Source organism: Suncus etruscus, chromosome 11 (genome assembly GCF_024139225.1).
Source record: "Suncus etruscus isolate mSunEtr1 chromosome 11, mSunEtr1.pri.cur, whole genome shotgun sequence".
In the NCBI taxonomy this organism is placed as follows: Eukaryota; Metazoa; Chordata; class Mammalia; order Eulipotyphla; family Soricidae; genus Suncus; species Suncus etruscus.
The window spans coordinates 28,959,281-28,985,051 of record NC_064858.1 but is presented as its reverse complement, the minus strand read 5'-3'; the positions used below and the strand labels follow the sequence as shown (position 1 = coordinate 28,985,051).

General features: G+C 40.0%; 1 protein-coding gene and 1 non-coding gene across 7 annotated transcripts in view; one reads left to right on the top strand and one right to left on the bottom strand.

Annotated features, from left to right (window-relative positions):
* PLEKHA5 (pleckstrin homology domain containing A5) overlaps positions 1-25,771 on the top strand; it is a 249,854-nt gene that overhangs the window by 121,528 nt on the left and 102,555 nt on the right. For all 6 annotated transcript variants that reach the window (XM_049783774.1, XM_049783772.1, XM_049783771.1 and 3 more), the window contains exons 4-6: positions 15,972-16,055; positions 17,595-17,715; positions 23,362-23,466. In XM_049783774.1, coding sequence (XP_049639731.1) covers positions 15,972-16,055; positions 17,595-17,715; positions 23,362-23,466 — 310 coding nt within the window. The remainder of the gene's footprint in view (positions 1-15,971; positions 16,056-17,594; positions 17,716-23,361; positions 23,467-25,771) is intronic.
* Positions 7,496-7,602, bottom strand: LOC126023432 (U6 spliceosomal RNA). The gene has a single exon (XR_007500555.1). It is a non-coding gene; the product is annotated as a U6 spliceosomal RNA (small nuclear RNA).

The window sequence follows — 25,771 nt, the reverse complement described above, 5'->3', positions numbered from 1 at the left end:
GGAGTTGGTCTCATTCTTCCTGCGGGAGCCCCTTGCCTGTAGGATAAACGTCTGTCTTTGAATCTGATTTTAATGAAGGCGGGTGAGTAATCTTTGATACTTTTTTTTTGTGTCAGCATCTAGCTAAGAGCTAAATGAGCCCTTCTCTCTGCTAATGATCCTGTGGTCAAAAGCCCTTGTAGTTCTGGAGCCAGGTAGGGCACCCAGTACAGAGGTTCTGTAGCTGAAGAAGTAGTGTGTGGCTAGAGAAATGGATCTCTGTCATTTAGTTTTTCACATGGCTTGGCATTTTAAGATGTATCAGAGTTTGCCTTGCATTAATTTCTTCTTTACTTAAAGCTACATAAATGCCTATTAGTTGTGAATTGCTTTAAAGTCTGAGAATTTTATTTAATTTCTTCCCTTTATCTTATTGGCTTTTTAACTTATTCAGCAGAGAACTTAAGGATTTTGTTTTCTTTAAAAAGAACAAAATTAAAAAAGCACAAAATAAATAATTCTGAGAAGTTTTTTACAGAGATGTTAACCCTATTTATTACTTATGCTTTTATTAAACAGCATCTGAAAGCATAGTTTAAGTTAACACTTACTTGCAAGTGACATTCATTGAATTTTTTTAACTATTTAGACTCTTTGGGTAATGTGATTCAAACTAGGAATTCTTCAGTTAAACTGTGAGAACATTATGGCAGCAAATAGTTTATAAGACAATACTTTGATGTTTAAGAAAATTAAGATAGCTACTTCTGTCATTCACTGACATAAGCAGAGGGCCTTTAAAATTTATTTCTTATTGACGGTATTCATGTCTCTTTGAATTGTATCATGTAAATTATTTAGTTGTTTGGAAAGTATCGTATTCTTTCAAGATCTAGATTATAGTAGGTAAGATTTTTTTTAGATATACGGTCACTATTTTGTTTATATTCTCACCCCTATTTTTGAATGGACAAATGATATTTTCGGTGCAAATATAATCCTGGAAGTCTTACGTTTTGCCATTTCTGAAGCAATACTTTTCCTGCTGAGTTCTAGTTGCTAGCAGCCTTGTGGTTTCATGGTCTTTGAATGAAATGTTCAGCTTTCTCTTAAGAACAGAGACTTTCTACTTTTTAAAGTCTTATTAATAAATGTTAAATATTTCATCTCCGTTTTCTAGAGCAATTAGGGTAAGACTTGTTTCTCTGTCACCAAAAGATTTTGAAAGGACATTATCTAAATTCCATGAAGGAGTAGTTAACAGTCACTGTATCTTATGACTTGAGATTTTGGATTCCCATATTATATTTAGAAACAGAGAAATACAATTTTCAGTACATTTTTGTTTTGCTTTTTCATCTGGCTGTCTGTGCTCAAGCGATACTCCCGGCTCTGTACTTAGGGATCACTCTGGTGGTACTCAGGAGACCATATGGTGGGATACTAGTGATCTAACCAGATTGGCCACATGCAAGGCAAATGCCCACCCCACTTGTATCAATCCTCTGGCCCAATTTTTTCAGTACATTTTACTTGTCTTCACTCCCTGAATTTTTGAAGATCCATACTTTTTTTCCTAAGTTGCCCAAAGCTAGAAAATTTTAAGTATATAGAGAACTCATGAATATTTTTATTTCTTTTTAAAGCTTCTCTTAAATCCACTTAAATATTTTAACATGGTTTTAAAATAGCCTACATGTTAAACTTAGTCATTTACTGTAACGACAAATCGAAATGAATTGCGTAAATATTTTAAACAAAGATGTTTTGAAGTATTATGACATCAGATGTCACTGACCTTATGCTATTAAAGTTCAACTTTAAAAGCTACTGAGAACCTTTATGAATGCACAGGAAATCAGATGAGACAACATTTGGAGCTGGTGGGGGGTGCCACGGGAGGGGGCATAGCCTGTAACTAACATCAAACTCGTCTGGGTGTAGAGAATAAAGCATTCATCTGTTTTCCAAAGGAATAAGATATGCCTTGAAGGAGAAATGTTTCTCACCAATACCGATGCCTGATGGAAAAGTCTAACTGCATGATTCTCACGTTTAAAATTCAGTCTACTGGGCATGCAAGTGGAATTGGGATTCTTCTTCTCCCCCCCACCTCATGGAACCTAAAGTCAGGTTCTGATAATGGGAGTCAGTTCAGAGCTTGTGCTTCGTATTGGAGCATGAAGGAGTGAGTGATTAAGCAGGTTAATAAAGGAGCCTCCCTCACGCCTTATGTGGCAGAGTCCTCCCCACTGTGGTGTGGAGCCTGCCTGTGGCTGATGAAGGCATGTCTGGGCCTGGCTCTAGGGACAGGATTCGTGTTCCACCCTGCCTTGTCTTCCCCCCAATTTAGTCTGCAGTGTCTGTCTCAGCTGTAGCAATTGGACTTAATCTGCTCTTGCTCAGAGTTCGATCCCACTTGTGCCTTTATCTGGAAGGAGAGATTTCTCAGTGCTGGCAGGTAGTGATTTTTGTTGGCTAAACTCGACATTAACTCAGCGCTTTTTGCAGCTCATAACTGAATTGCTGTTTGGACTTTATCCTTTAAAAAAAAAAACACACGTTATTTTGAAATTGAGTTATGGAGAATTTAAGAGTGTAGTAAACACAATTTTTTGAAATCATTTCTCAAAGTCTATAAATTTTCAAACCCGTTTCAGTGGCCCCACTTTAATCTCCACTTCTGAGACTTCCCAGAGGCCAACTCAGTTATTTAAGGGACTCTAGAGCCATTTGCAAAGGAAGTCTCCCTCATTTTGTTTTTTATTTTGGAACCACACTGGCTGCATGCAGGGCTTACTCCTGTCTGCGCTCAGGCATCACTCCTGACAGTGCTCATGGGACCATTTCAGGTACCAGAGATTGAACTAGGCTTCTCACAATCCAAGCAAGCACCCTGTCCACTGTACTATGTCTCTGGCCACTTCATTTTTTTTCTCCAAACAGTCTTTCATAGTAGCACTTTTTTGTTTGTTTGTTTGTAATTTGGGGGGGTTGGTTTTTGGGTCACACCCGGCAGCGCTCAGGGGTTACTCCTGGCTCTATGCTCAGAAATCGCTCCTGGCAGGCTCAGGGTCCACATGGGTTGCCAGGATTCGAACCACCATCCTCCTGCATGCAAGGTAAATGCCTTACCTCCATGCTATCTCTCTGGACCCCTTTTTTTTTTTTTGGTTTTTGAGTCCCCCCACCCTGCGGTGCTCAGGATATACTCTTTACCCACTGTACCTTTATGTTTCTGCAAGTTTAAAGCATGTGTTGTATTAAAATATTTAAATATTTTGCAGTGGCAAACAGTAAAATTAAATTATTACTGACCTTTAAATTTTTCTTTTTTTGTGTGTGGTTTTTGGGCCACACCCGGCAGTGCTCAGGGGTTACTCCTGGCTTCATGCTCAGAAATTGCTCCTGGCAGGCACGGGGGACCATATGGGACGCCGGGATTCAAACCGATGACCTTCTGCATGAAAGGCTAACACCTTACCTCCATGCTATCTCTCCGGCCCCTGACCTTTAAAATTTTGAATTGAGTGGTTATTAGAAATATAATGTTCTCATCCCCAATCAGACATTTGGATTTTTGCAGAGGAGGTTCAGGTAGATTTTGGGCCACACCTAGGTTGCCAATAGCTTTCTCATGACCTTGTGCTCAGGGGTCACTCAAGGATCATAAATGGTGCTAGGGATTGAACCTGAATAATTTTATGCAAGGCAAGTACCCTACTCCCTATACTATTTCCTGGTCCAAAGATTAATTTTTGTTTGTTTGTTTTTTGGGGGGTCACACCCAGCAGCACTCAGGGGTCACTCCTGGCTCTACGCTCAGAAATCGCTCCTGGCAGGCTCGGGGAACCATATGGGATGCCGGGATTTGAACCACTGTCCTTCTGCATGCAAGGCAAATGCATTACCTCCATGCTTTCTCTCCGGCCCCAAAGATTGACTTTTAAAAGTGGAATATGACTGCATGTAAAACAGCATTGTTTGGGGGCCAGAGAGATTAATGAGCAAAGCACTAACCTTGCACACAGCTGACCTAACAGTCCACTGAGCACCACTGAGACCTAGTCCAAAAGCTAAAAGAATAAAAATTGCTTAAATTTAACTGTTCTTAAATTGTTTGCTTCTATCCCAATGGATGTAGTCAGCTTCCATTTAATGCATGTTATATAAAACATTACTAATGAGCATTCACCGGAGTATAATAAAGTTGTCTGAATTAATGAAATTCTAGGCTATATATGTATTTTTTAAATGCCACATAATTGCTTTTAAATGCCAAAAATATTTCTGACTATGACATGTTGCTGTTCTGCTTAATTTTATTTTAAAAGCCATCCAAAGACTTAAAAATAAGTATTATTTTATAGACTATTTTTAATTTTTAAAATATGCATATTTCTGAAACTCAAATATAGTCTCTAAATCATTTTTATTATGTGATTTTAGAAAAGCTTTTTGGATAGTACTTAGTATTTAATAAAGTATTTAAATATTAATTTTTTTGTTTGGAGGCCATACTCAGCAGTGCTCAGGGATTACTCCTGGCTCTGTGCTCAGAAATCGGTTCTGGCAGGCTTGGGGGAACATATTGGATCCATATGGGAAGAACCCGAGTCCTTCCCAGGTCAGCAGTATGCAAAGCAAATGCCCTACCACTATTCTACACACTCCAGCTCAATATTATTATTTTTTTTATTAACTTTGGTGAGTTCAAGCTACACCTGTGGTGTTCAGAGTTTACTCCTGCCTCTGTGCTCAGTGATCACTCATGACAGGCTCAGGAGACTATCTGGGGGTCCAGGGATTAAACCTAAGTCAGCCACATGCAATGCAAACTCCCAACATACTGTGCTATCACAGCTACCTCATTTTTCATTAGCATTTAGTAATTATGTGATGGATGTGTTGCTGGATATGAAATATATGGCCTCACACTTGAGAGGCAGAGCAATAACCCCATCCCAAGCTTTTGATTAAATTATCAGATAGTTCATTTATTAATAACTTCGTAAAGTAAAGAAGTGATACAACTGTACTCTTTTTCTCAAGAATTCTGACTCGACATACTCAGGTTAAGCCAGAACTTGGTCAAGACTTAGATCCAGAAAATGTACCAGGACTAATGCTCTCAGGTACCTTATCTCTCTCCAAGTCCCTTTGGGGTAGGGCGAAATGTTTGGTTTTGTTCCTACTTTATAGACATTAAAATCTTGTATGGACGATGGAAAAATGGAAGGGATCCTGGTCAGAATGAGGTGGCTTAGGGTGTACTTAACAGTCTTGGAAAGGGAACAAACAATGGTATGTAGGGTAAGAGGAGCCTTCATCCCTTGTTAGTAGGACCATCTTGTTCAGTAAATGGAAAGGAGCATGGAAATGCCACAGAATACTACACATTGATCTTCCATGTAACCCAGTGACTCCACTTCTTAGACATGTACTCCAAGGACCCCAAAATGGTATTCCAAAAATACAGGGGTACTCCTCTCTTCATTGCAGCAGACTATTCACAATAGCCAGGATCTGGAGACAACTTGAATGAATGTACAAGAAGAGATGGGTGCATGAAGAAGCAGAGGCATATTTTTACAGTGGAATACTACTCAGCTATAAGAAGAACTGTAATCATACATTTCATTCCTGTATGGACAGCACTCAGCAGTGTTATCCTACAGAGGAGAGCCTGTCCAAAGCACAGGGCTAGACACAGATTGATTCTTCTTGCATGTGGGATAAAAAAAATGGAGGGTGATGGGGCCAGAGCGATAGCACAGCAGTAAGGTGTTTGCCTTGCATGCAACCAATACAGGATGGACAGTGGCTCAAATCCCGCCTGGCATCTCATATGGTCCCCCGATTCTGCCAGGAGTGACTTCTGAGAGCAGAGCCAGGAGTAACCTCTGAGCATCGCCGGGTGTGACATCCCCCCTCCCAAAAAAATATAGGGTGATAACAGAACCTGGAGTTTGCTAAGGAGCAGGGAATGGAAGAGAACCTGGGGGTGTTATCAGACAGACACTATCACTCTGATGTGAATGATATTGTCTGCCTGAAATGTAATTTTTAGCGGTATTGTCAATCATAGTGCCTATGTGTTTTAAATTATAAAATCGCATATATGTAATTTTTTAAAGAGAGAGGGCCATAAGAGTCTGAAACTAAGACATTATAGCAATGTCAGCTGTCTTTGTTTTCTCATAACTTGATTTTTGTGTAGCAACTGGAAAATATTATCGAATTCTTGAAGGCCAGGCAGAAAATTACCTCTTAAAATGCGTGAATTCTGAGCATTATCTTTCTGTCTTAACCATAAAGCACCCTTTAACCTTCCTATTTAAAGGCGTCTAGTAAATCACTCAAATGACCTTGGCAGTGAAAGAATCATCTAAATTATTTTAGGCATTTTTGCTTCTATTGTGATTAATCAAGTCATTTAAAACTTATCCTTAACATGCACTCAGGATGGGTAAGTGTTATTGACATGACAGGTACATTTGGTAGCATAGCTAGAATGGTGTTAATTGAGTTGCACTTGTGTTACTTCCAATATTATTTTAAATTATTAAAAAGTGTTAGTGTTGGAGGCTGGAGCATGGCACTGGAGGTAAGGCATCTGCCTTGTGCGTGCTAGCCAAGGACAGACTGGTTCGATCTCCCGGCATACAAGTCAGGAGCGATTTCTGAGCGCATAGCCAGGAGTAACCCATGAGTGTCACCAGGTGTGGCCCCCCCAAAAAAAAAAAACAAAAACAAAAACAAACATGTTAGTGTTGCAGATTTTAAATGTGGTGTTGGCTTTTCCAAAAACTAACTTAGACATTATCTGCAAGTAACCCATATGAGGACAGATGAAATTTATACGTTAGCCTCGTTTTAAATTTTTGGTTTGTTTTTACTATTCCTAGACTATAATCTTTCAAGCTTTCAAAATGTATTACATCATACTCATCTTTTCCCCTGGGCAAAGCAAGATGTTCACTTTCAATTGACTGTTTTTATCAAAGCCACACATTTGCCATTGTTCCCGTGATCCCTGGGTGCTTGAGTGGAGAGTTTGGTGGTATCGTGTATAAAATGCTATGAGAATTTTGTCGGAGCAGCTGAGTGCAAGTCAGTTATGAAGAGAAGATGGAAGAGGAGATGGGGTTTGAGTTAACTTGGGACTGTGGAAGATTTCATCTCCCACCAGCAAGCAGCAGGTAGAAAGGGCATTGGGTGAGGGTGTGCATAGCAGGTTGGAAGAAACAAAGCAGAGCCCTGGTAGGCTGCAGGTTCCGGCCCTGGAAGCAGCAGCCTTGGGAAGGAGAGAGTGGGGCTGGCAGAATGGGCCAGGCCAGGACTCTCATTGGACAAAGGGGACAGGATCTGAGAAGGTCATGGCTGGTCCAGATACATCCCACTGGCCATGTCTTCCAGCCCCTGGGGCCTCGCACCAGTTTTGTCAGTGCCCTGAGCCTCCACCTGTCACCTGCTGAGGGACTCCATCCAATACCTTCCAGCATTTTTTTATTTTTTAAATATGGAACGCTTCATGAATTTGCGTGTCATCCTTGCGCAGGGGCCATGCTAATCTTCTCTGTATCGTTCCAATTTTAGTATATGTGCTGCCGAAGTGAGCACCCTCCCAGCATTTATGTGGGACCATGGTCGGCTCCCAGCTCCATGACCCCTGAGCAGGTGGAAGTCACCTAGGAATCCTGTTGTGGGTGATGGATGACTGGTGGATTTATTGCTAAATGAGAGGATCGTGGAGGTGCTCCCCCACTCCCCAATATTTCCTTTCTTTTCCCCCAAGAAATCTGAGATGATCTACTTTCTAGATGATGAGAAAGGTTAGAAGACAAATGGTTAAGACCTTGAGAGGATTTATGGGTGCTGGTCAAATGACTCACTAGGTTTGGAATGGGGGTCTGGAGCGGTTAGTTCTAAGTTAAAGGCAAATGACATTTAGAACAAAATCTGGGGAAAAGAAATCTATACTCTGCACATTGTGCAAAAGGGGGAAAAAATGAGAGTCTTTTAAATCGCTAACTCAGTGGTTATTTTTTTCACATAACTGGAGAGCTCAGAGATCCCATTTCTCTCAAGAAAACTCAGGGACTTTCATTATTTTTCTTCTGTATTTAAAATGTTGCCTTTAATTATAGGCACAGTTTTCAATGCTAGCATATTTTCAGTTTAAAAATAAATTGTACTAACAGTCATTGTGGCAATCCGATTTCTTTTGTTCATTTTGTTGAAAACAAAGCAAAATTGCTATCTATATTAGTTAATGAATTTTAGATTTAACATTTTTAAATGGCTTTCAACTAATACAACACAACTATTTGATCACTGCTGAATCACTGCTACAAACATGTTTGTAAATATTTTTTTACTAATGATTGTCTCAATGTAATATAACTTTATGATTTCTATTGATAAAACATGCAGACTAGGATTGTCTGGGAGTTTGGGGAAACCAAGGCTGAGCCTAGGGTACACACACAGTACTCTTTGTTTAAGTAGAATGTATTTGTTTCTGGGTCACACCCAGCGGTGCTCAGGGATCACTCCTGGCTCTGCGTTTAGAAATCAGAAATCAATCCTGGCAGACTCAGGGACCTATGGGATGCCAGGGATTGAACCTGGATTCTATATTGAAAGAAGCCCTAGCACTGTTCTATCGCTCTGGCCCCTAAGTAGAATGTTTTTGAGGAATAGTTTCAGTACTTATCTAGGCTATTTGCAGTATAGTTTCCTTCAGAAATTGAAAACTGCAATCTGTACCATAGATACCATCTCCGCTTCTTTGCTGTCTGAGATAAATTTTTGTGGTCTGGGCCACTGGCTTTCTAACTAGCGCTGCCAGCATCACCAAACCATTGGGATATCCTGTTTCTCTTACATTCAATCAAGTCTTTTTCCATAAGAGAAATTCATGATTCAGAACAACTCGTGCCAGTTGATTAAACAGCTTCTGAGTTTAATTTTAAAAAAAAATCACTATCTCTTCTATGGGGCAGAATTTTCTAAAATAATTATAAAAAGATCACCACCACCCCCACTTTACCAATGCAACATTCTCACCACTGATGCCCTCCATCTTCCTCCTTCCCTATCCCCCCTGCCTGTATTCAAGACAGGCATTCTACTTCTCTCATGCATTAACATGGTCATGTTAGTTTTTAGTGTAGTTATTTCTCTCTCACAAGTCCTATCTCCCTCCTAGTCCCCACTTCTTCTTTGCTCCCTCAAATTTCTTTTTTTTGTTTCTGAGAATGGAAATACATATATAGGTTTGGTTTTTTTTTTTTTTTTCAGTTCATGTTAAACCACTCTCTTTGGCTTCCCAAAGAAAGAACTTGGTAAAAATCATTTCCTCTTTTGCCATGCATGAAAAATTGAATTTCAGATATGCTAGTATTGCTTTCTCTAAGGAAAATGAGGTGTTTCCTTAGCTAACAGTCATTTGTCATCCACCTTGCTGCTGTGATATAATAAACCCATCCATCTTCCTGGAGGTGGGCTGCAGGTTCAAGGCGTGGTTCTCAATTGCTGTAACTTCACTTACTGTTGATTGAATCAGATGACACTTTTCAGGGCTGGCTGATGCAATTCTGGAGAACGATGGCTGAAGAGCAGGGCAGAACCTTCCTAAATTGGGCTCCTGCAGAGAAATTTGGCTTTCCCTCCAACTTTGTGGTGTGCCTGTGCTGTTCTGGACCATTTCATCAGGCAGGGACAGTGAGGGCCGCCATGTTCTGTCGTCCTGATCAATGAAACTTGTACCTGCTTAAATCAGCTGGAACTGCTTTCTTGATTCTAAGTATAGAATATGAACAGTGTGAGCAGCCTTGCTTTATCCCAATTTCATTTTTCGCTTGTTTGTTTTTTGGCCCCACCCAGTGATGCTCAAGAGTAACACACCTGGGTCTGCACTCGGGGATTACTCCTGCCCAGGCTCAGGGAACTGTATCGAATGTTGAGGATCAAATTTTGGCCAGCTGCATGCAATGCAGTTGCTCAACCTCTGTACTCTCTCCAGCCTCTCCAACTTAAGTGTGTGTGTGTGTGTGTGTGTGAGAGAGAGAGAGAGAGAGAGAGAGAGAGAGAGAGAGAGAGAGAGAGAGAGAGAGAGAGAGAGAGAGAGAGAGAGAGAGAGAACTGTAAAGCCAACTTCATTTTTATCTTATTTAGCACTCAGCATCTTGCATTGTAGGAGTTAAATAAGTGTTTGGATGAACTTCTTGTGAGGGCATGATACCTGAATATCTAGTATGAGAGACATTGATAACTCATTTTTTTTCCTTAGGTACTTTGAGATAATACTTCACTAAGAACAAAATGGGTCTCTTCAGTTTACTGACATTTATTTATCTTTTATTAAAAGCCTTTATGTTTGAAACTGTAAACACCATGATTTACAAAGTTGTTCACAATACAGTCGCTTCAGCTATTCAGTGTTCCAGTAACAATCCCAGCACCAGCGTGACTTTGCCTCCTTCAGTCTCCCCAGTTTCCCACCTTCTCCCTTAGCAATACAAAATAATTTATTTTATATTGTTTGTTACAATTTAACAAAGTCTCGTGATGGCGTTATCAAAGTGGTTGAGGATTTACTGATTGGTGCTAGTCGAGCCTTTGTTGTTGTTTTTACGAGTTGACCTTAATAGACTTCTAGGCTACTTTCCCCTCTCATGTCATGTGCTTCTACTGGGCTGTCAGTCCTGTGAAATTTAAAGGTGTCCAGGAGCTGTTGGACCTGGATGACTGAGCAGCATGGTATGTCAGCTGGGCCATTTACCTGACATCAGAAGTTGGGTGTGGGTAGAGCTCTGGGCCTTTCAGAAGGCCACTCAACTCACCCCCATCTCAAAAGGGTTCCAGAGGTCTGGTGTGGAAGACCAGGCCTACCTGTGCCTACTCAGCTGCAGTATCTCTCCAAGATCAATCATTTAGTAGGCCATGTGTACCTACTAAAAACTTTAAACACCATATTGGCTGACATCTTTTTCCACTCCTCCTCATTCTTGGTAAAGGTATTCATTTCTCTGAGTTTTATTTGAACTGTCTTTTGTGCATATGTTTTGTACACTTGTATGTGCTGGGAAGATAGATTCCAGAAGAGTGTCACTAGCCTTCTCCACAGGATCCCTGCTGAGGGAGCATCTAGGGATAGGTCTCTACACACTGGCCTTCAGCAGCCCTCACAGTGCCAGGAAGCAACTTGTTTTGTACTCGGCTGAGGTTCAGTCCCTGAGCCCTACCAGTTGTAGACAAAAAATAATCCAACAGCAAACAAATGGGCCCAGCTCCTCCATCAGCTTCCAAAAGAATATAATGGCCACTGATATTTCCCAGGTAGTCCAGTCTGATACCTCATCTCTGTGGCATCCTCAGAGCGGGAAGGGGCAGATTCCCCTTTCTGCATGAACTACAGTAGCCCAACACCGGCCCCTATACCCTCCATCAGGAATGACCCAACTCTTCAATTTAACCTTATCAAACTTCCAAGCCACTAAATTTGCTTTAAATATGTAAATCCTAGGCCTCTATCTGAGAGTAGTGTTAGCCCATCTGATGGAAAAGTTACAAAGAAAGCTCAACTAGCACCAACCACAGCCCAGCAAATCCTTAGACACTGACTTTAGTAAGATCACGGAGAGATATAGCAATCATTTCAAATTGACCTGTGTCAATGTAAGTTTTTTTGTCCTTGAATCGTAACAAGCAATATGATGTATATTTGTGCCTGCATGGAGGCAGGCTGGGGTGGTGGTAGAAGATTGGAGACACTGGTGAAGGGAAGGTCACACTGGTGATGGGATTGGTGTTTGAATCATTAATGTCTGAAATGGCTGTTGTATGAACAATCTGGTATATTATGGTGTGTTATAATAAAAAATTAGGGGGGAAAGAATGGAGCTAATTCCATTCATAGTAAGCATGTCATTTTACATTTGTTATTTATGTAATTTGATGGCTGCTCATACCATTTTTATATACACGCTGATTTATTCATCTTAAGAGCCTTTAAAATGAAGTTATTATTGAATGAAATAGTTCCAGAGAGGCTTTAAATAAGCAACTCTCTCATTTGATCTTCTAGTTATAGAAATTGATTATATGTCTGGGTAATAAATCTTGAAGGAGGCATCATGCCAGGGAACAAGCACTTGTGTTGCTATCGGTCAGTTTCTTGATATCTGTCCTGAGAATAGTGTTAGCCACATCCTTTTCTCGGGCCTTAACGTGCTTGAGCTTCAAACAGAACTTGTGGGTCTGACCCTTTTCCTTCAGTCATCAACACCCTGACATGGCTGAGGAGACAGATTTTCAAATGTTGGGATTGCAGGCCCTTTGCCTTTTCTAATAAAACAGCAGACCTTCCTTGAGAGCCTCTATGTTGACATTAGTCTTTCTGTCTCTCACTCTCTTATGTTTTAGCATGTTTCTTTGGGTCTGTGATCAATTTAAACAGCTCTTGGAATAAGAATCTGATGAGGGCAATACATACCAAAAATCGTTCCATCCTTCAGAATATAAAGTGACAGTTGTCCAGATCTTTCTTTCAGGTTGTGTTTGAACTTGTCACTCTCCATTTTTTGTTTTCAAGTGGATCCCTGGCTTTCCCCTCCCCTATCCTTGCAGGGCATGCATGCAGCCCACGGAATTTCTCCAGCGTCAGTCATCTCCATGGGAAGAAAGTGCAGGAGGGCCAGGATTTTGTCTTGTTCTTTGCTAGTCTCAGTACCTAGAACCCGCTTGGGGGTTGGGGGGAGAGGGGGATGAAGAACCAACCTGCAGTGCAGCAACTTGTTCATTCAGAAAATCAGGGAGCCTGGCTGGAATTTGGATTCTCCCTATGTTGGATTTTGGATTCTCCTTGGATTTCGCTACTGCTCACTCTAAAGATACTGTGGCCTATTCTGTGAGCAGGGCCTCAGGTCTTGTGGAGTTGGTCTGCCTTGCCCTTCCAGATTTGAGCTGGCCCAGCCTCTGCTGGAGGCTCAATAGAGCCATCCCGTGTGCCTGGCTGCTGCTTGGATTAACAGCACCATTGATAGTCCGCATGCAAGTCAAATTGCGGACACATTTTTTAGAATACTCATTTGGCCTCTGTGTGCATTGCCTTTGTTTATAAGCACGCAGCATTTCTTTTATTCCTACTGTGGCTAATGTAAAAATGGTTTATCCTTGACCCTTCCAGTACTTTAAAATGCACCATTAGTTTGAAAATGAAGTGCTGATATGCACGTGAAGTTAATTTTGAAATTTAAAAATATTTTCAACTTTTCAGTGATAAGTTCACTTTGTAATAACATTTGTACGAAGAGCAGTGAGGATTGAAAACCCATCAGGCAGTGGTTAGTTACCACTTTTAAGCAGTTAACATTTTGACTTGTAGACTTTTAAATTTTCATTTGTTTCTGATGAAGTGATTAGAAAACATTGTACTGCATTATCTACTTAATAAGTGTGTTTTATAGGACATGCCTTTTTTTCTAATTGTCTATAAAATCTCATTTGTCTTCACTTAAAATTTTAAAAAACTTCCTTAAAATCTTGAATGACTATAATTTAAAATATTTCAATGTGCAGATTTTGATATGTAATGGCTTATTAAAATACATTATATATTTTAACTTAGTAACCAAGAATCCAGTTTTTAGGAGTATTATAAAAGCCAAAGAAGGAGCCAGAAAGATAGCACAGTGGTGGGGTGTTTGCCTTGCATGAGGCTGAACTAGGAGGGACCCAGTTCGATTCCTGACATCCCATATGGTCCTTCAGCCTGCCAAGGGCAATTTCTGAGTGCAGAGCCAGGAGTGGCCCCTGAACACAGCTGGATGTGGCCCAAAAATCAATCAATCAATAAATAAACAAATAAAGTTTAAAAAATGAAAAATAAAATAGGGCAAATAAATACTAATTTGAAAGGACATCTTTCTACCTGTTACAATTACACAAACATAGTAAGAAATGTTCTTTCTGGGCAGAGCCAGGGGCAAAGGGTTGAGTAAAACATGCTGTAGATTCAGGTCTGATCCCGAGTCCCATGATTCCAGCAAAAGATACCCCATTCTGTGAGTAACCCCTGAGCATTCCTTGAATTGACCCCAAAAATGAGAAAGGGAGAGGGAGGGAAAAATGAAATAGGTTGATTCTTTATTTTGTTAAAAATAATGAGTTTGGGGGCCAGAGTGATAGCACAGTTGTAGGGCATTTGCCTTGCAAGCGGCTGACCCAGGATGGATCTGGATTCAATCCCGGCATCCCATATGGTCCCCTGAGCTAGGAGGAATTTCTGAGAGCATAGCCAGGAGTAACCCCTGAGTGTCACTGGGTGTGACCCAAAACCCAAAAAAGAAAAGAAAAAATAATAATGGGGCCAAAGAGATAGTACAGTGGGTAAGATTTTTTCCTTATTTATACATAAGCACCCAAGGTTCCATCCCCAATACCACATATGGTCCCACAGGCATCACTTTAAGTGATGCCTAAGCAGAAAGCCAGCAGTAAGCCCTACTATGGTGGAGTTTGGGGGTATGGCTGTTGTGCCTAGCTAGAGGGAGCAGACATTACCCAGCCTCATTCTCAACAGGCCTCAAATTGAATTGTCAGATGGGCTGTCAGTCCACCTGGGATGGTATTGTAGTGACGTCTAAAGTTTGTCTGACAGTTGTAAACTTTGGCAATACTGAACACATGTAATCACTATTTTTAATATTAAGCAAAGAAATATTGGGGCCAGAGCGATAGCACAGTGGGTAGGGCCTTGCATGCCTCTGTATGTCAGCATGTGTGTGATCATGTATATGTGTAGTGTGTGTTTGAATTACAGATAAATGTGTAAACATACATGTTTGTGTAAGTTATGTGTTCTCTCTCTTCTCATTTCAAAGAGGCAGTGAAAGACAGTCTCATTCAACCAAGAAAGAATTATTTCTTTAGCAAAGTTTTCTTTACTTCAAAGCAAAACAGGTTTTCCAGTAAACATTACAAGTAGATTTTCTTTTTCATTTATTTGGTGATTTGTCTATTTCACTTAAGATTTAGCGATTTTCCCTCAGCTACCATTTTTCTATAAGATGCTGTCACAAGAATCACAAAACTCAGGTTCCATTAAGTGATTTATGGAGATTATTTTTTCTTTAGTAAAATAGAAATACCATAAATTGACATTCATCCAGTATCTTTTTCTTCTCTTTTCTTTTCTTTTTTTTCTTCTCTTTCATCAGTGACCAGAGAGGGAGGTCTCCTTTATCAGGTAGCGCTGACAGGGTCTTGGGACCACCACAGAGAGACATGTACCCAGTAATACTAGCCAGATCTTCCTTTTATAAATCTGGTGCCCATGATGTAGTATTGCTAGATTTTTTTTTTTTTGGTTTTTCGGGCCATACCCGTTTGATGCTCAGGGGTTACTCCTGGCTAAGCGCTCAGAAATTACCCCTGGCTTGGGGGGACCATGTGGGACATCGGGAGATCGAACCACAGTCGCAATCTTTCCACAGTCGTGATCTTTCCTTGGCTAGCACTTGCAAGGCAGACACCTTACCTCTAGCGCTACCTCGCCGGCCCCACTAGATTATTTTTTATTTATGGTAAGTTTGACATTGTCCCTAGAGAGCCAAAATTGAGCTACAAAATAACAGAGGTGGGTAGAGAAACTTTTTTTTTAGCTATCAAATGTAAGATGATCAAGGAAGCAAATCAATATATCTTTATTTAAAAATAATAGTAGTAATAATAATAATAATAGTAATAATAAGGCATTCACACCAGCAAGCGGTGAATTTGACTGTTATAATGTTTTAAGTGGCATTTACAAACACAAGATGCACAAGAGATAGAAAAGAAGTTCAGAAACATCAGCACCTGCGGATTTGCATTTCATCTCGAGTCCCTAACCTTAGCATTCTCATAAGTAATGAGAATGCTTTTGCTAAATGCTTGTGAAAATTGATGTGCTTACATTGTCTCTTTCCTCTGTTTTTCCACAGCCACAATGAAAGGAAAGTGACATGCAAACACCCCGTCACGGGACAGCCATCGCAGGACAACTGCATCTTCGTCGTGAATGAACAGTAAGTCCGGGCTTCACAGCTGGTCCAGTCTAGAGGACTGGGCAGAGGAGGCAATGAGCCAGAGTTAATGTGGTACATTTGGCTAGTTCCTGAGCTGGACATTGCTGTCTAGTAGAATAATGACAAGCACTTTTGGTTTCTACCAGGCAGTTAAGAAACACAACTACAATTATTGTTTCAAGAGAAATGTCATCTTAATTTTTTTAATCATAATAATTCTATCACAGGAAACTCAAACACCCAGAATATAAAGTCCCATGAAATTATAAGTTCAATTCGGTGACTAAACTAAGCTGGACTCACTTTTTCTCATAAGTAAATCAGTTACTTGTAATTACCACATTTCAACATTTTTATTAGCATCAAATTAGCAATGTGTGAACATATTTATATACTATAAGTCTCATAAAATTAGTAATTATGATTATTAATACTATTCATTATTAGAATGGTTGGTCTTGTAATTAAATTTTAAATTTTCTGGTGAGAGGACAAAGTAATCTACAATGATTCATTGCATGGAACATATTATTCACTTACATTGTGCTTAAGAAAATGCTGCTTATAACGAAAGCAGTTGTATGTATGTGTGTGTATTAAATACACACATATATTTATATTTACACACACATACACAAAGTTCTTGCTCTCAAGAACATATTCAGTTCTAGCTTGTTTTGGCCTTTTTTTTGGTTTGTTTTTTTTCTTTTTTTTATTTGTTGAATTTTTTTGGGTTTTGGAGCCACACCCCGTAGTGCTCAGGGGTTACTCCTGGCTCTGTGCTCAGAAATCATTCAGGCTATGTAGGGATTGAATCTCATTGAGCTCTCTCTCTCTTTTTTTTTCTGTTTTTTGGTTTTGGAGTCACACCCAGCAGCACTCAAGGGTTACTCCTGGCTCTATGCTCAGAAATCGCCCCTGACAGGCACAGGGGACCATATGGGATGCCGGGATTCGAACCACCGTCCTTCTGCATGAAAGGCAAAAGCCTTACCTCCATGCTATCTCTCTCACCCCTCACTGAGCTCTCTTACCCCTATTTTCTCTGTAATGTTGCTTTATTGTGTATTGGAATGACATTTTTATTTAAATTTTAATACGAGGGAGCTGGAGCTGCAGCACAAGTGGTAGGGCATCTGTCTTGCACACGCTAACTTAGGACGGACAACGGTTTCATCCCCTGACATCTCGTATGGTCCCCCAAGCCAGGAGCGACTTCTGAGCACATAGCCAGGAGTGACCCCTGAGCGTCACCAGGTGTGCCCCCCCCCCCAAAAAAAAAAAAGAAAGAAAGAAGAAAGAAATGACTCCTGGCAGCTCGGGGGCCATATGGGATGTCAAGAATAGAACCCAGGTTTGTCCTGGATTGTCCATGTGCAAGGCATATGCCCTACTACATGCTATCTCTCCGGCTCTAGCTATTTTGATAAAATAGAGCCTGAGCATTTTGATAAAATAGGGCCAACTCTCCTGCCCCTTTATCATAAAGTAGATTATATGCACAGTATGTTCTTACATTTTGGCATACTGCATTTTCAGGGCTGTTGCAAACATGACATCTGAAGAAAAGAAGGAACGCGCTATAAGTATGATGAATGAAGCTTCCAACTATAACATGGCTTCGGATTATGCAGTGCATCCAATGAGTCCTGTGGGCAGAGTGAGTTATTTAAATAATTGCTATTAATTATTGATGAATCGTATAATCGTTATAATCAGGATCTATCTATCAGGATGAAATTAAAATTATAGAATTTTTCTTCCATTTTTACTATTTCATAGCCTAATTATACTTGGCATAAGAAGCAATGGGTTGGAATATGAAGTAATACGATTATATTTTAATAACTTCCTGACTAAACTTTTTAAAATATTATAGAGTTCCGAGATTAAACAGTATCACCCTTGGGTGGATATATGTGAAAAGAAATGGGTAGTTTTATTGAACCAACTTATATTGTAAAGTTACAGATTAGTCTAAAAGCCTAGAAATCCCATTTGAAACTCAACTATACCTAAATTAGATTTAGCTGAAATTAGAGTGAGTGATAAAGAATCCAGCCATGATCCATCCAAAGGAATACTTCATATTTAATATCAGGAGGCTGCTTTGGAACATCTCTGCTGCCAGAGAGAGCCCTCTTCCCAGGGCACAGAGGATGGCACTGTCCACCCCTTGAGTAGAAAGTGCTGACACTGGACAAGGGCAAAGCCTGCCTTTAATTAGAACCTGAACCATGAAGTATCTTTCTCTGAGTCTAGACTTCATGTGTCCATAAAATTGATTATTGTCTGTTTGTTTGCTTTATTTTTGGTGGGGTGTTGTGCTTGGGGGGGGGGATGTGAGGGCAGTACACCTGGTAGTGCTCTAGGTTTATTTCTGACTCTGCACTCAGGGAGCACTCTTCATGGGGCCTAGGGGACCCAGTTCCAACAATTAACTGAATATAAGACAAATGCCCTATCCACTGTACTATCAGTCTGGCCCCAAAACTGGTTTGGTTTTTCTTGGTTTGGGGGTCACGTCTGGTGGTGCTCAGCGGTTACTCCTGGCTCTGTGCTCAGAAATTATTCCTCACAGGCTTGGGGGACCATATTGGGTACCAACCTGGGAACCTGTGTCAGCTATGTGCAAGGTAAATGCTTTACCCACTGTAATATTGTTGCAGTCCCCCAAAACTGGTTATTGACTTTAATCAATAACATGCTTGATTTGATTTGGGGGCTACACTTGGCAGTGCTTAGGGGCTACTACTGGCTTAGCATTGGGGGTGGGTGGGGTTGGAGTTTGCTTTCAGTTGTGCTTAGGAAACCAGTCAGTATAAGGGGTTGAATATGGCCTCCAGCCATTCAGCTATTTCCCTAGCCCATTAAATGCTTGAATATAGGATTTTATCCTAAAAACTTCTTTAAAGAGGGCCTGAGAAAAATCACAACTGGTAGGGCATATCGCCACCTGGGTTTGATCTTCAGCATCCTATATAGTCCCTTGAACCTGCCAGGAGTAATCTCTGAGCACTGGGCCAGGAGTAGTAGTCCCTGAGTACCACGAATTATGGCCCCCCAAAAAAAGTCTTAGAAAATTTACGTAGATCTGAATGAATAATTGCCTTCAAGTTACTGTTCAGTTCCAGAATTTATTCTAAAAAACATAAAACAAAAATTTTAATATAAAATATGCCATTTTAGGGGCCAGAGCAATAGCATAGCGGTAAGGCATTTGCCTTGCACACAGCCAATACAGGAAGACCCCGGTTAGAATCCTGGCATCCCATATGGTGCTCTGAACCAGTCATGAGTGACTTTTGAACACAGAGCTGAGTGCCTCTGGATCTGACCCATAAATCAAAAATAAAAATAAAATAAAATATGCCATTTTAAGAGCCATAGAGATAGTACAGCAGGTAGGGTTCTTGCCTTGTATGCAGCCAGCTGAGGTACAAGCACCACCTAAAATATTTCTGAGTAATCAGAACCAGGAGTGACCCAAAGCATCTCTGGGGTGTGACCACCACCAACACACACACACACACACACACACACACACACACACACACACACAAAACCATTATATAGTTATAGTTATTGTAAAGAAGTGATAGTAGGCAGTTAGCTAGCATGAAATTTTGTGTACTGTTATACATAAAATATTTCAAATATGGGACTGGAAATACAATGTTATAAGTAGTATAAATAAGTAATATTTATAAATTATAAATAATATAAATATAAGGTATATGTTTGCTTGTGGCTGGCTCTAGTATGATGCCCAGCACCAAAGATGGTCCCCCTAGCCCCGCTAGTAGTTAGCCCTAGCACACAGGCAGGTGAGGCCCAGAAACCAAACCAAAACAAAAAATTTCAAGTGATATGAATTCCATAGTATAGAATAGCTGAAGGCTTATTGAGCATTGTAATGTTGCTTTAATCTTTTTTTTTTTTTTTTTTTTTCATTTTTTTGGGGGCCACACCCGATTGATGCTCAGGGGTTACTCCTGGCTAAGCACTCAGAAATTGACCATATGGGACGCTGGGGGATTGAACCGCGGTCCTTCCTTGGCTAGTGCTTGCAAGGCAGACACCTTACCACTAGTGCCACCTCACCGGCCCCCCTTTAATCTATTTTAATTAATATCTCAAAAAATAATAAACAATTGAGGCCACTAGGTCATCTATAAAGAAGACCAGGTGAATCCTTGCTTCATGCTCTACATACAGCAAAAATTTCAGATGAATTGGGTATTGAAATGTTAAAAATCAAACTCTCAGGCCAGAGAGATATAGGAGATAAGATGTAAAATCTTATATGGCCTTATATTCCCTCAAGCCTGATTCAGCCCCTAGCACCACTCTCTCCCCCAGGCACCATTAGGGGTCACTCCTGAGCACAGAGCCAGGAAGTGTCTTGCATATAGCCAATAAGGGCCCCAAAAACCTTTAAATGTACATTTATATATATGTAAATCACTGAGATGGGAAACAAAAACAAGAAAACAATTCAGGATGCAGATGGGCTTTCTCAATGTGACATAAAACCCAGAAGTTAGAATAAGAAAGAATGAGAAATTCAGTGCTATTTAATTATCATTTGTGCATGATAGTTGCAATTCATTTAACAATTAAGGATTACTTCCTTTATAATTAAAGAAGCGCTATGAATCAATAAGAAAAAGGCTTCCAGCCCAGTATTCAAATGGGCAGATTATGTAAAATTACTTCCCTAAAAAGAAAGTAGAATTTTACTTCGAAATATGTGACAAAGATGTGCAGATTCAAACATAGTATGAAGAATCTTAATTTAACTGAGGCAGAGGGATAACATGACATCATTTTCACTTACCAGATTGACCTAGGTTAAATGGTAAAGTACCCTTGTTTATAGAGAACTGGTGGAACAGAAGGGTCATGAGAAGTTTTGAGAGGGAGAAAAAGATACCTGAAACTACAGAGCAGTACCCAGTACATGAGATGCAGTGGGGAAAAACTAATTTTTAGTTTTATAATCCTTTTTTTCTTTTGAGTTCTAGACCGAATTCAATGATTAGCTACTCAAAATAAATTAAAATTTGCCAAACAGGGCCAGAGCGTAGGCCTATATAGAGGTAGGGCATTTGCCTTGTACACAGCCGATCCAGGACAGACAGTGGTTCGAATCCTGGCATCCCATATGGTCCCCCGAGCCTGCCAGGAGCTATTTCTGAGTGTAGAGCCAGGAGTAACCCCTGAGCACTGCTGGGTGTGACCTAAAACCAAAAAAAAAAAAAAAAATTGAAAAAACAATGGACCTTAAGATTCTACAGTGTAATAATAGGCATAATGAAATGGATTCGTACATATGCTAGATTTTGAAAGATCTGAGCTTCGAGCTTACCTTGATAAGAAGCCAGAGATGGGACTTGGTGACAGAGCATTTTCCTTGCTTGAGTGAGGTCCTCAATTCAATTCCCAGCATTGCCACCACCACTCCCCCCCCCCAAAAAAAAAAGAAAACAGAATCAAGAGATGATTTGATAATTGTTTTCAGAGAGATTCAAAGTCAGTATTTTGTTTTTGGATTACTTACTTCCATTCCTGCCAAAATAAATCTTCATACTAATTGTAGCCATGTTTTAAATTATTACATGTCTTATGTGTACTTTCTGAGAATATAGTAATCACCATCTGCCTTGTATTATTTAAATTCAGACTTCTCCAAAAGGAAGAAAACAGTAAATGACATTAAACAGATCTTTCTGATTCTATTTTGATTTAATGCGACATGCTTATTTAATTCGTAAGAGCATCTTTTTCTGACTTGACACAGTTAATTTTTGTTTTCACCGAAGCAGTATTAGATATAAAACCACTCATACACTGCTGGTGGGAATGCTACTTGGTCCAACCCCTAAGGAAAACAGTATGGATGGTTCTCAGTAAACTCAAAATTGAGGTACCATATGACCCAACAATCCCTTTTTTGGGTATCTATCCCTAGGGCAGAAAAACATTCATCCGAAAGGATGTATGCACACTGCTGTTCATTGCAGCTCTCAGTACAATAACCAAGATTTGGAATCAACTTAGATATTCAACAACAAGTGAGTGAATCATGAAGATAAGGTACATAGAATACTGCATAGCCACAAGGAATGATGCAGTCATGCAATTTGCAGCAACATGGATAGAACTGGAAGATATTATGTTAAGTGAAGTTATCCAGAAGGAGAAGGATAAATACAGAATAAAATAAATTATATGTGGTATTTAGAAACTGCAGGAAGAAATGTCATGGTCTAAATGGAAGTTCTCTCAAACACCCTTGGCCCCAAAGTATAGCAAGAAGGAAAGAAATTGAGTGAAAGAAGAGAAACATGGGAGTCAGGGGCCAGGTAATCTCAGGTGCATTGATAGTATTAAAAAAGGACAGAACTAAATACCCAAGCCAAAGGTAACAACAGTGGAATCAAGAGATCTAAACTTTAACCATCTAAACTTAAAATGGACCTGTTATAATGGCAGGGTGGGAGGTAGGGGGTGGTATGGGATGCCCTTGGGGAACATTGGTGTAGGGGGGTGGACACTGGTGGTGGAACTGGCCCTGATTCATTGTATGTCTGAAACCCAACTATGAAGGACTTTGTGAATCACAATGGTTTCAATAAAATTAAATTAAAAAAAAAAAGGAAGGAAAGGCCCCCTTTTGGAGCACCAGCTGTTTGCAGTAATTTATCAACTGCTTCAATCGTTATTGTCTGCTCGTTCACTTTTATATCTACATGCATGTGAATATATATAGATCATTTTAAAAATATGAGATAAATTGACTTCAGAACACAAAGGATTCACGACTGCCTAATTCTTTTTCCAATACAAAGAAGCATTTTAAAAAATAAAGCAATTAAAAATAAAACCAACAAAATAGCGTTTGGTTTATTCTTAAAGATTTGTTCATTTTACCTGATCATTAAATTTGTATAAAGGGACATATATACATGTATTGGGGTTGTGTCAGAGATAGTATATAATATAATGCTGTTTCATATAAAAGTAAAACAAAAGACTACACTTGTCAGTGCCTTTTTGAAAATTGTCTGCCAGTTTTAAAACATGTGCTCCTTTTCAGATATCCCGGTGGTAAAACACATTTTTAGACTTGACAGCAAACTTAGCAAAAGCAGAATTACAATAATTTACCTGAAAGGATTATACCCTGCATGCCTTAAAGAATCCTGAAAGGAGATTTATAAATTACAAAGATGAAGAAAAGCTCAGGTGTCTCGTGGTGAACACCATTTGTTTTGTATGTGTGTGTGTTTTCTCTTTTTAGACTTCACGGGCTTCTAAAAAAGTTCATAATTTTGGAAAGCGATCAAATTCAATTAAAAGGAATCCAAATGCTCCGGTGGTGAGAAGAGGTTGGCTGTACAAACAGGTGGGTGCCCACAACTCTGGTTTTCTCTTGGGTTTGAGAAGGGGACAAAGTACCCAGGACATGGTGCTGACCATCCACAGCCTGTCCCCAAGGCTCACCCCTGCACTCCCATCCAGCCACCATGGGGAGGGCAGAAATGAAAAGGGAATAATTGTGGCCTGGAACCAAGACTGGCTGTTGGTTAAAGAGGAGATGAACCATAGTATCCAGAAATAAGTAAGAATCATTTGTAGGGCTGTATCAATTAAGTACAGCAGATAGTGCACCTGGATTTGATCCTAGTACTTCATATGGTTACTTGAGCACATCGAGTGATCCCCAAAAGGCCGAAGCAATAGCACAGTGATAGGGTATTTGCCTTGCATGTGGCTGACCCAGGGTAGATCCGGGTTCTATCCCCAGCATCCCATATGGTCCCTGGTGCCTGCGAGTAGCTGAGCACAGAGCCAAGAGGAGTAACCCTTGAGCGCAAAAGCCAAAAACCCAACACCCCTCCCAAAAGAGTGATCCCAAAGCACAGAGACAGGAGTAAACCCTGAGCACTGCCTACTGTGATAATTTCTCCCCCACCACCTCAAAAAAAAAGAATCATTTGTGAAAACTATTTCCTTTTCAATTCATATGGAAGTCTGGTCATGTTTTGAGTTTTTCTAATTTTTGTGTCAGTTCTCAAGCTTTATTATTTACTTAATTAGGGAAGGGTATGGTATAAGACGTCTTGCTTGCTTAGATGGTGCAGTGTTCCAGATGGCAGTACTCCAGTGCTCCAACTGGCCCCCAGGACTATACCCAGCAGTCCAATGCTGGGAAGGTCATTTCTGCCAGGGATCAAACTTGAGGTCTCTAATATAAAGCTCCAGCCCTTTGAGCCATCTTGCTGGCCTTTCTAGACTAGGTTTGTAAGTGTTTATGCTCTTTTTTGTCTGTTGTTAGCTCAAACAGTTTGACTCTCAGACATGTTGCCAGCTTAGAGAGAGGCCTGACAGCTGTGCTTTATAAAGCCTAACAGATGAGTCTGTTAAGGAACCTTGTCATTAGTTCTGCAGTTAGCATGAATGCCCATACTGTACCTCTGTGGACTTGTTATGTAATCTCAGAGACTATGGTTTTCTTTTCTTACAACCTGATTTCAGATAAAGTTACCCCTACATAACTGAAGTGATGCACTTAACATTCAAGGCCTTTCTCTCTGATTCTACAAGTTCACAAGTGATACAGAGCTAGTTTAAGGGAAGTCTCAAGTTGGCTTTCATTATTCTGCTAAAAATTGCTAATGTTTGCTTTCAAATGAATAACCCAATCTTTTTGCTCATTGGATTTTACCATGAATTAGTTATGAAACATTTATTAGGGATAATCCATTGGAAAGGTATGTGGAAAATGACCAATACATTGGAAATGATTGCTATACAATCCAGAAAATTCCTAATCATTTAAGCATATTAGATTGGCCAATTTTCCACTGAGTTGATTAATTAATTTTACATTTTTTTTAAAGATTTTCTTTTATATTTTAGCCTTTTGCTAAGAATCTTTTAAAACTAGTCTTGCTAATAAGTGAAAATTATGTATGGCTCGGAGCAATAGTTTGAGTTGATAGAGGATATGGGGACTTCTTGTTTTAAGTAATTCTTTGGTATTGAGGAAGTGTACCAGCTCTGGATATTTTTTGGTGTGATTTTGGGTTTGGGGTCTGAGTGTTTTCAGTGCTAACACCTGTGTCAGATCTCAGAGATCACTTCTGGCAGGGTTTGGGATACCATTTGGGGGTTCAGGAATTCAACTTGCGTACATGTGTGTAAAATAAGCTCCCTACCCACTGTGCTATCTCTCCAGCCACTCTACCATCTCTCCAGCCTCCTGGATGTTTATTTTATAGTCTTAAAGTCTTTTATTACATATAAAACTTAGAGATTTGTTTGCTTAGCTACTTAAGACTCTAAACTTTAAAACGATCAATACTAAAGAAAGATTATCATTTGAAAACTGTTGCTTTGGAGGTTGTTTTCTGTTTTGTTCTATTTTGTTCTGCTTTTTTTCTTTGGGGGCCTATAATAAGGAGAGGGGTGCAGCCCACAGCCTCACACATGCAGCCAGTTCTCCACTGTGAGCCACATCCTTGGGTCTTCAAAAGAATTTTTTTTTTTTTTTTGCATTTTGGGTCACACCCGGCAGTGCTCAGGGGTCACTCCTGGCTGTCTGCTCAGAAATAGCTCCTGGCAGGCACGGGGGACCATATGGGACACCTGGATTCAAACCAACCACCTTTGGTCCTGGATCGGCTGCTTAAGGCAAACGCCGCTAT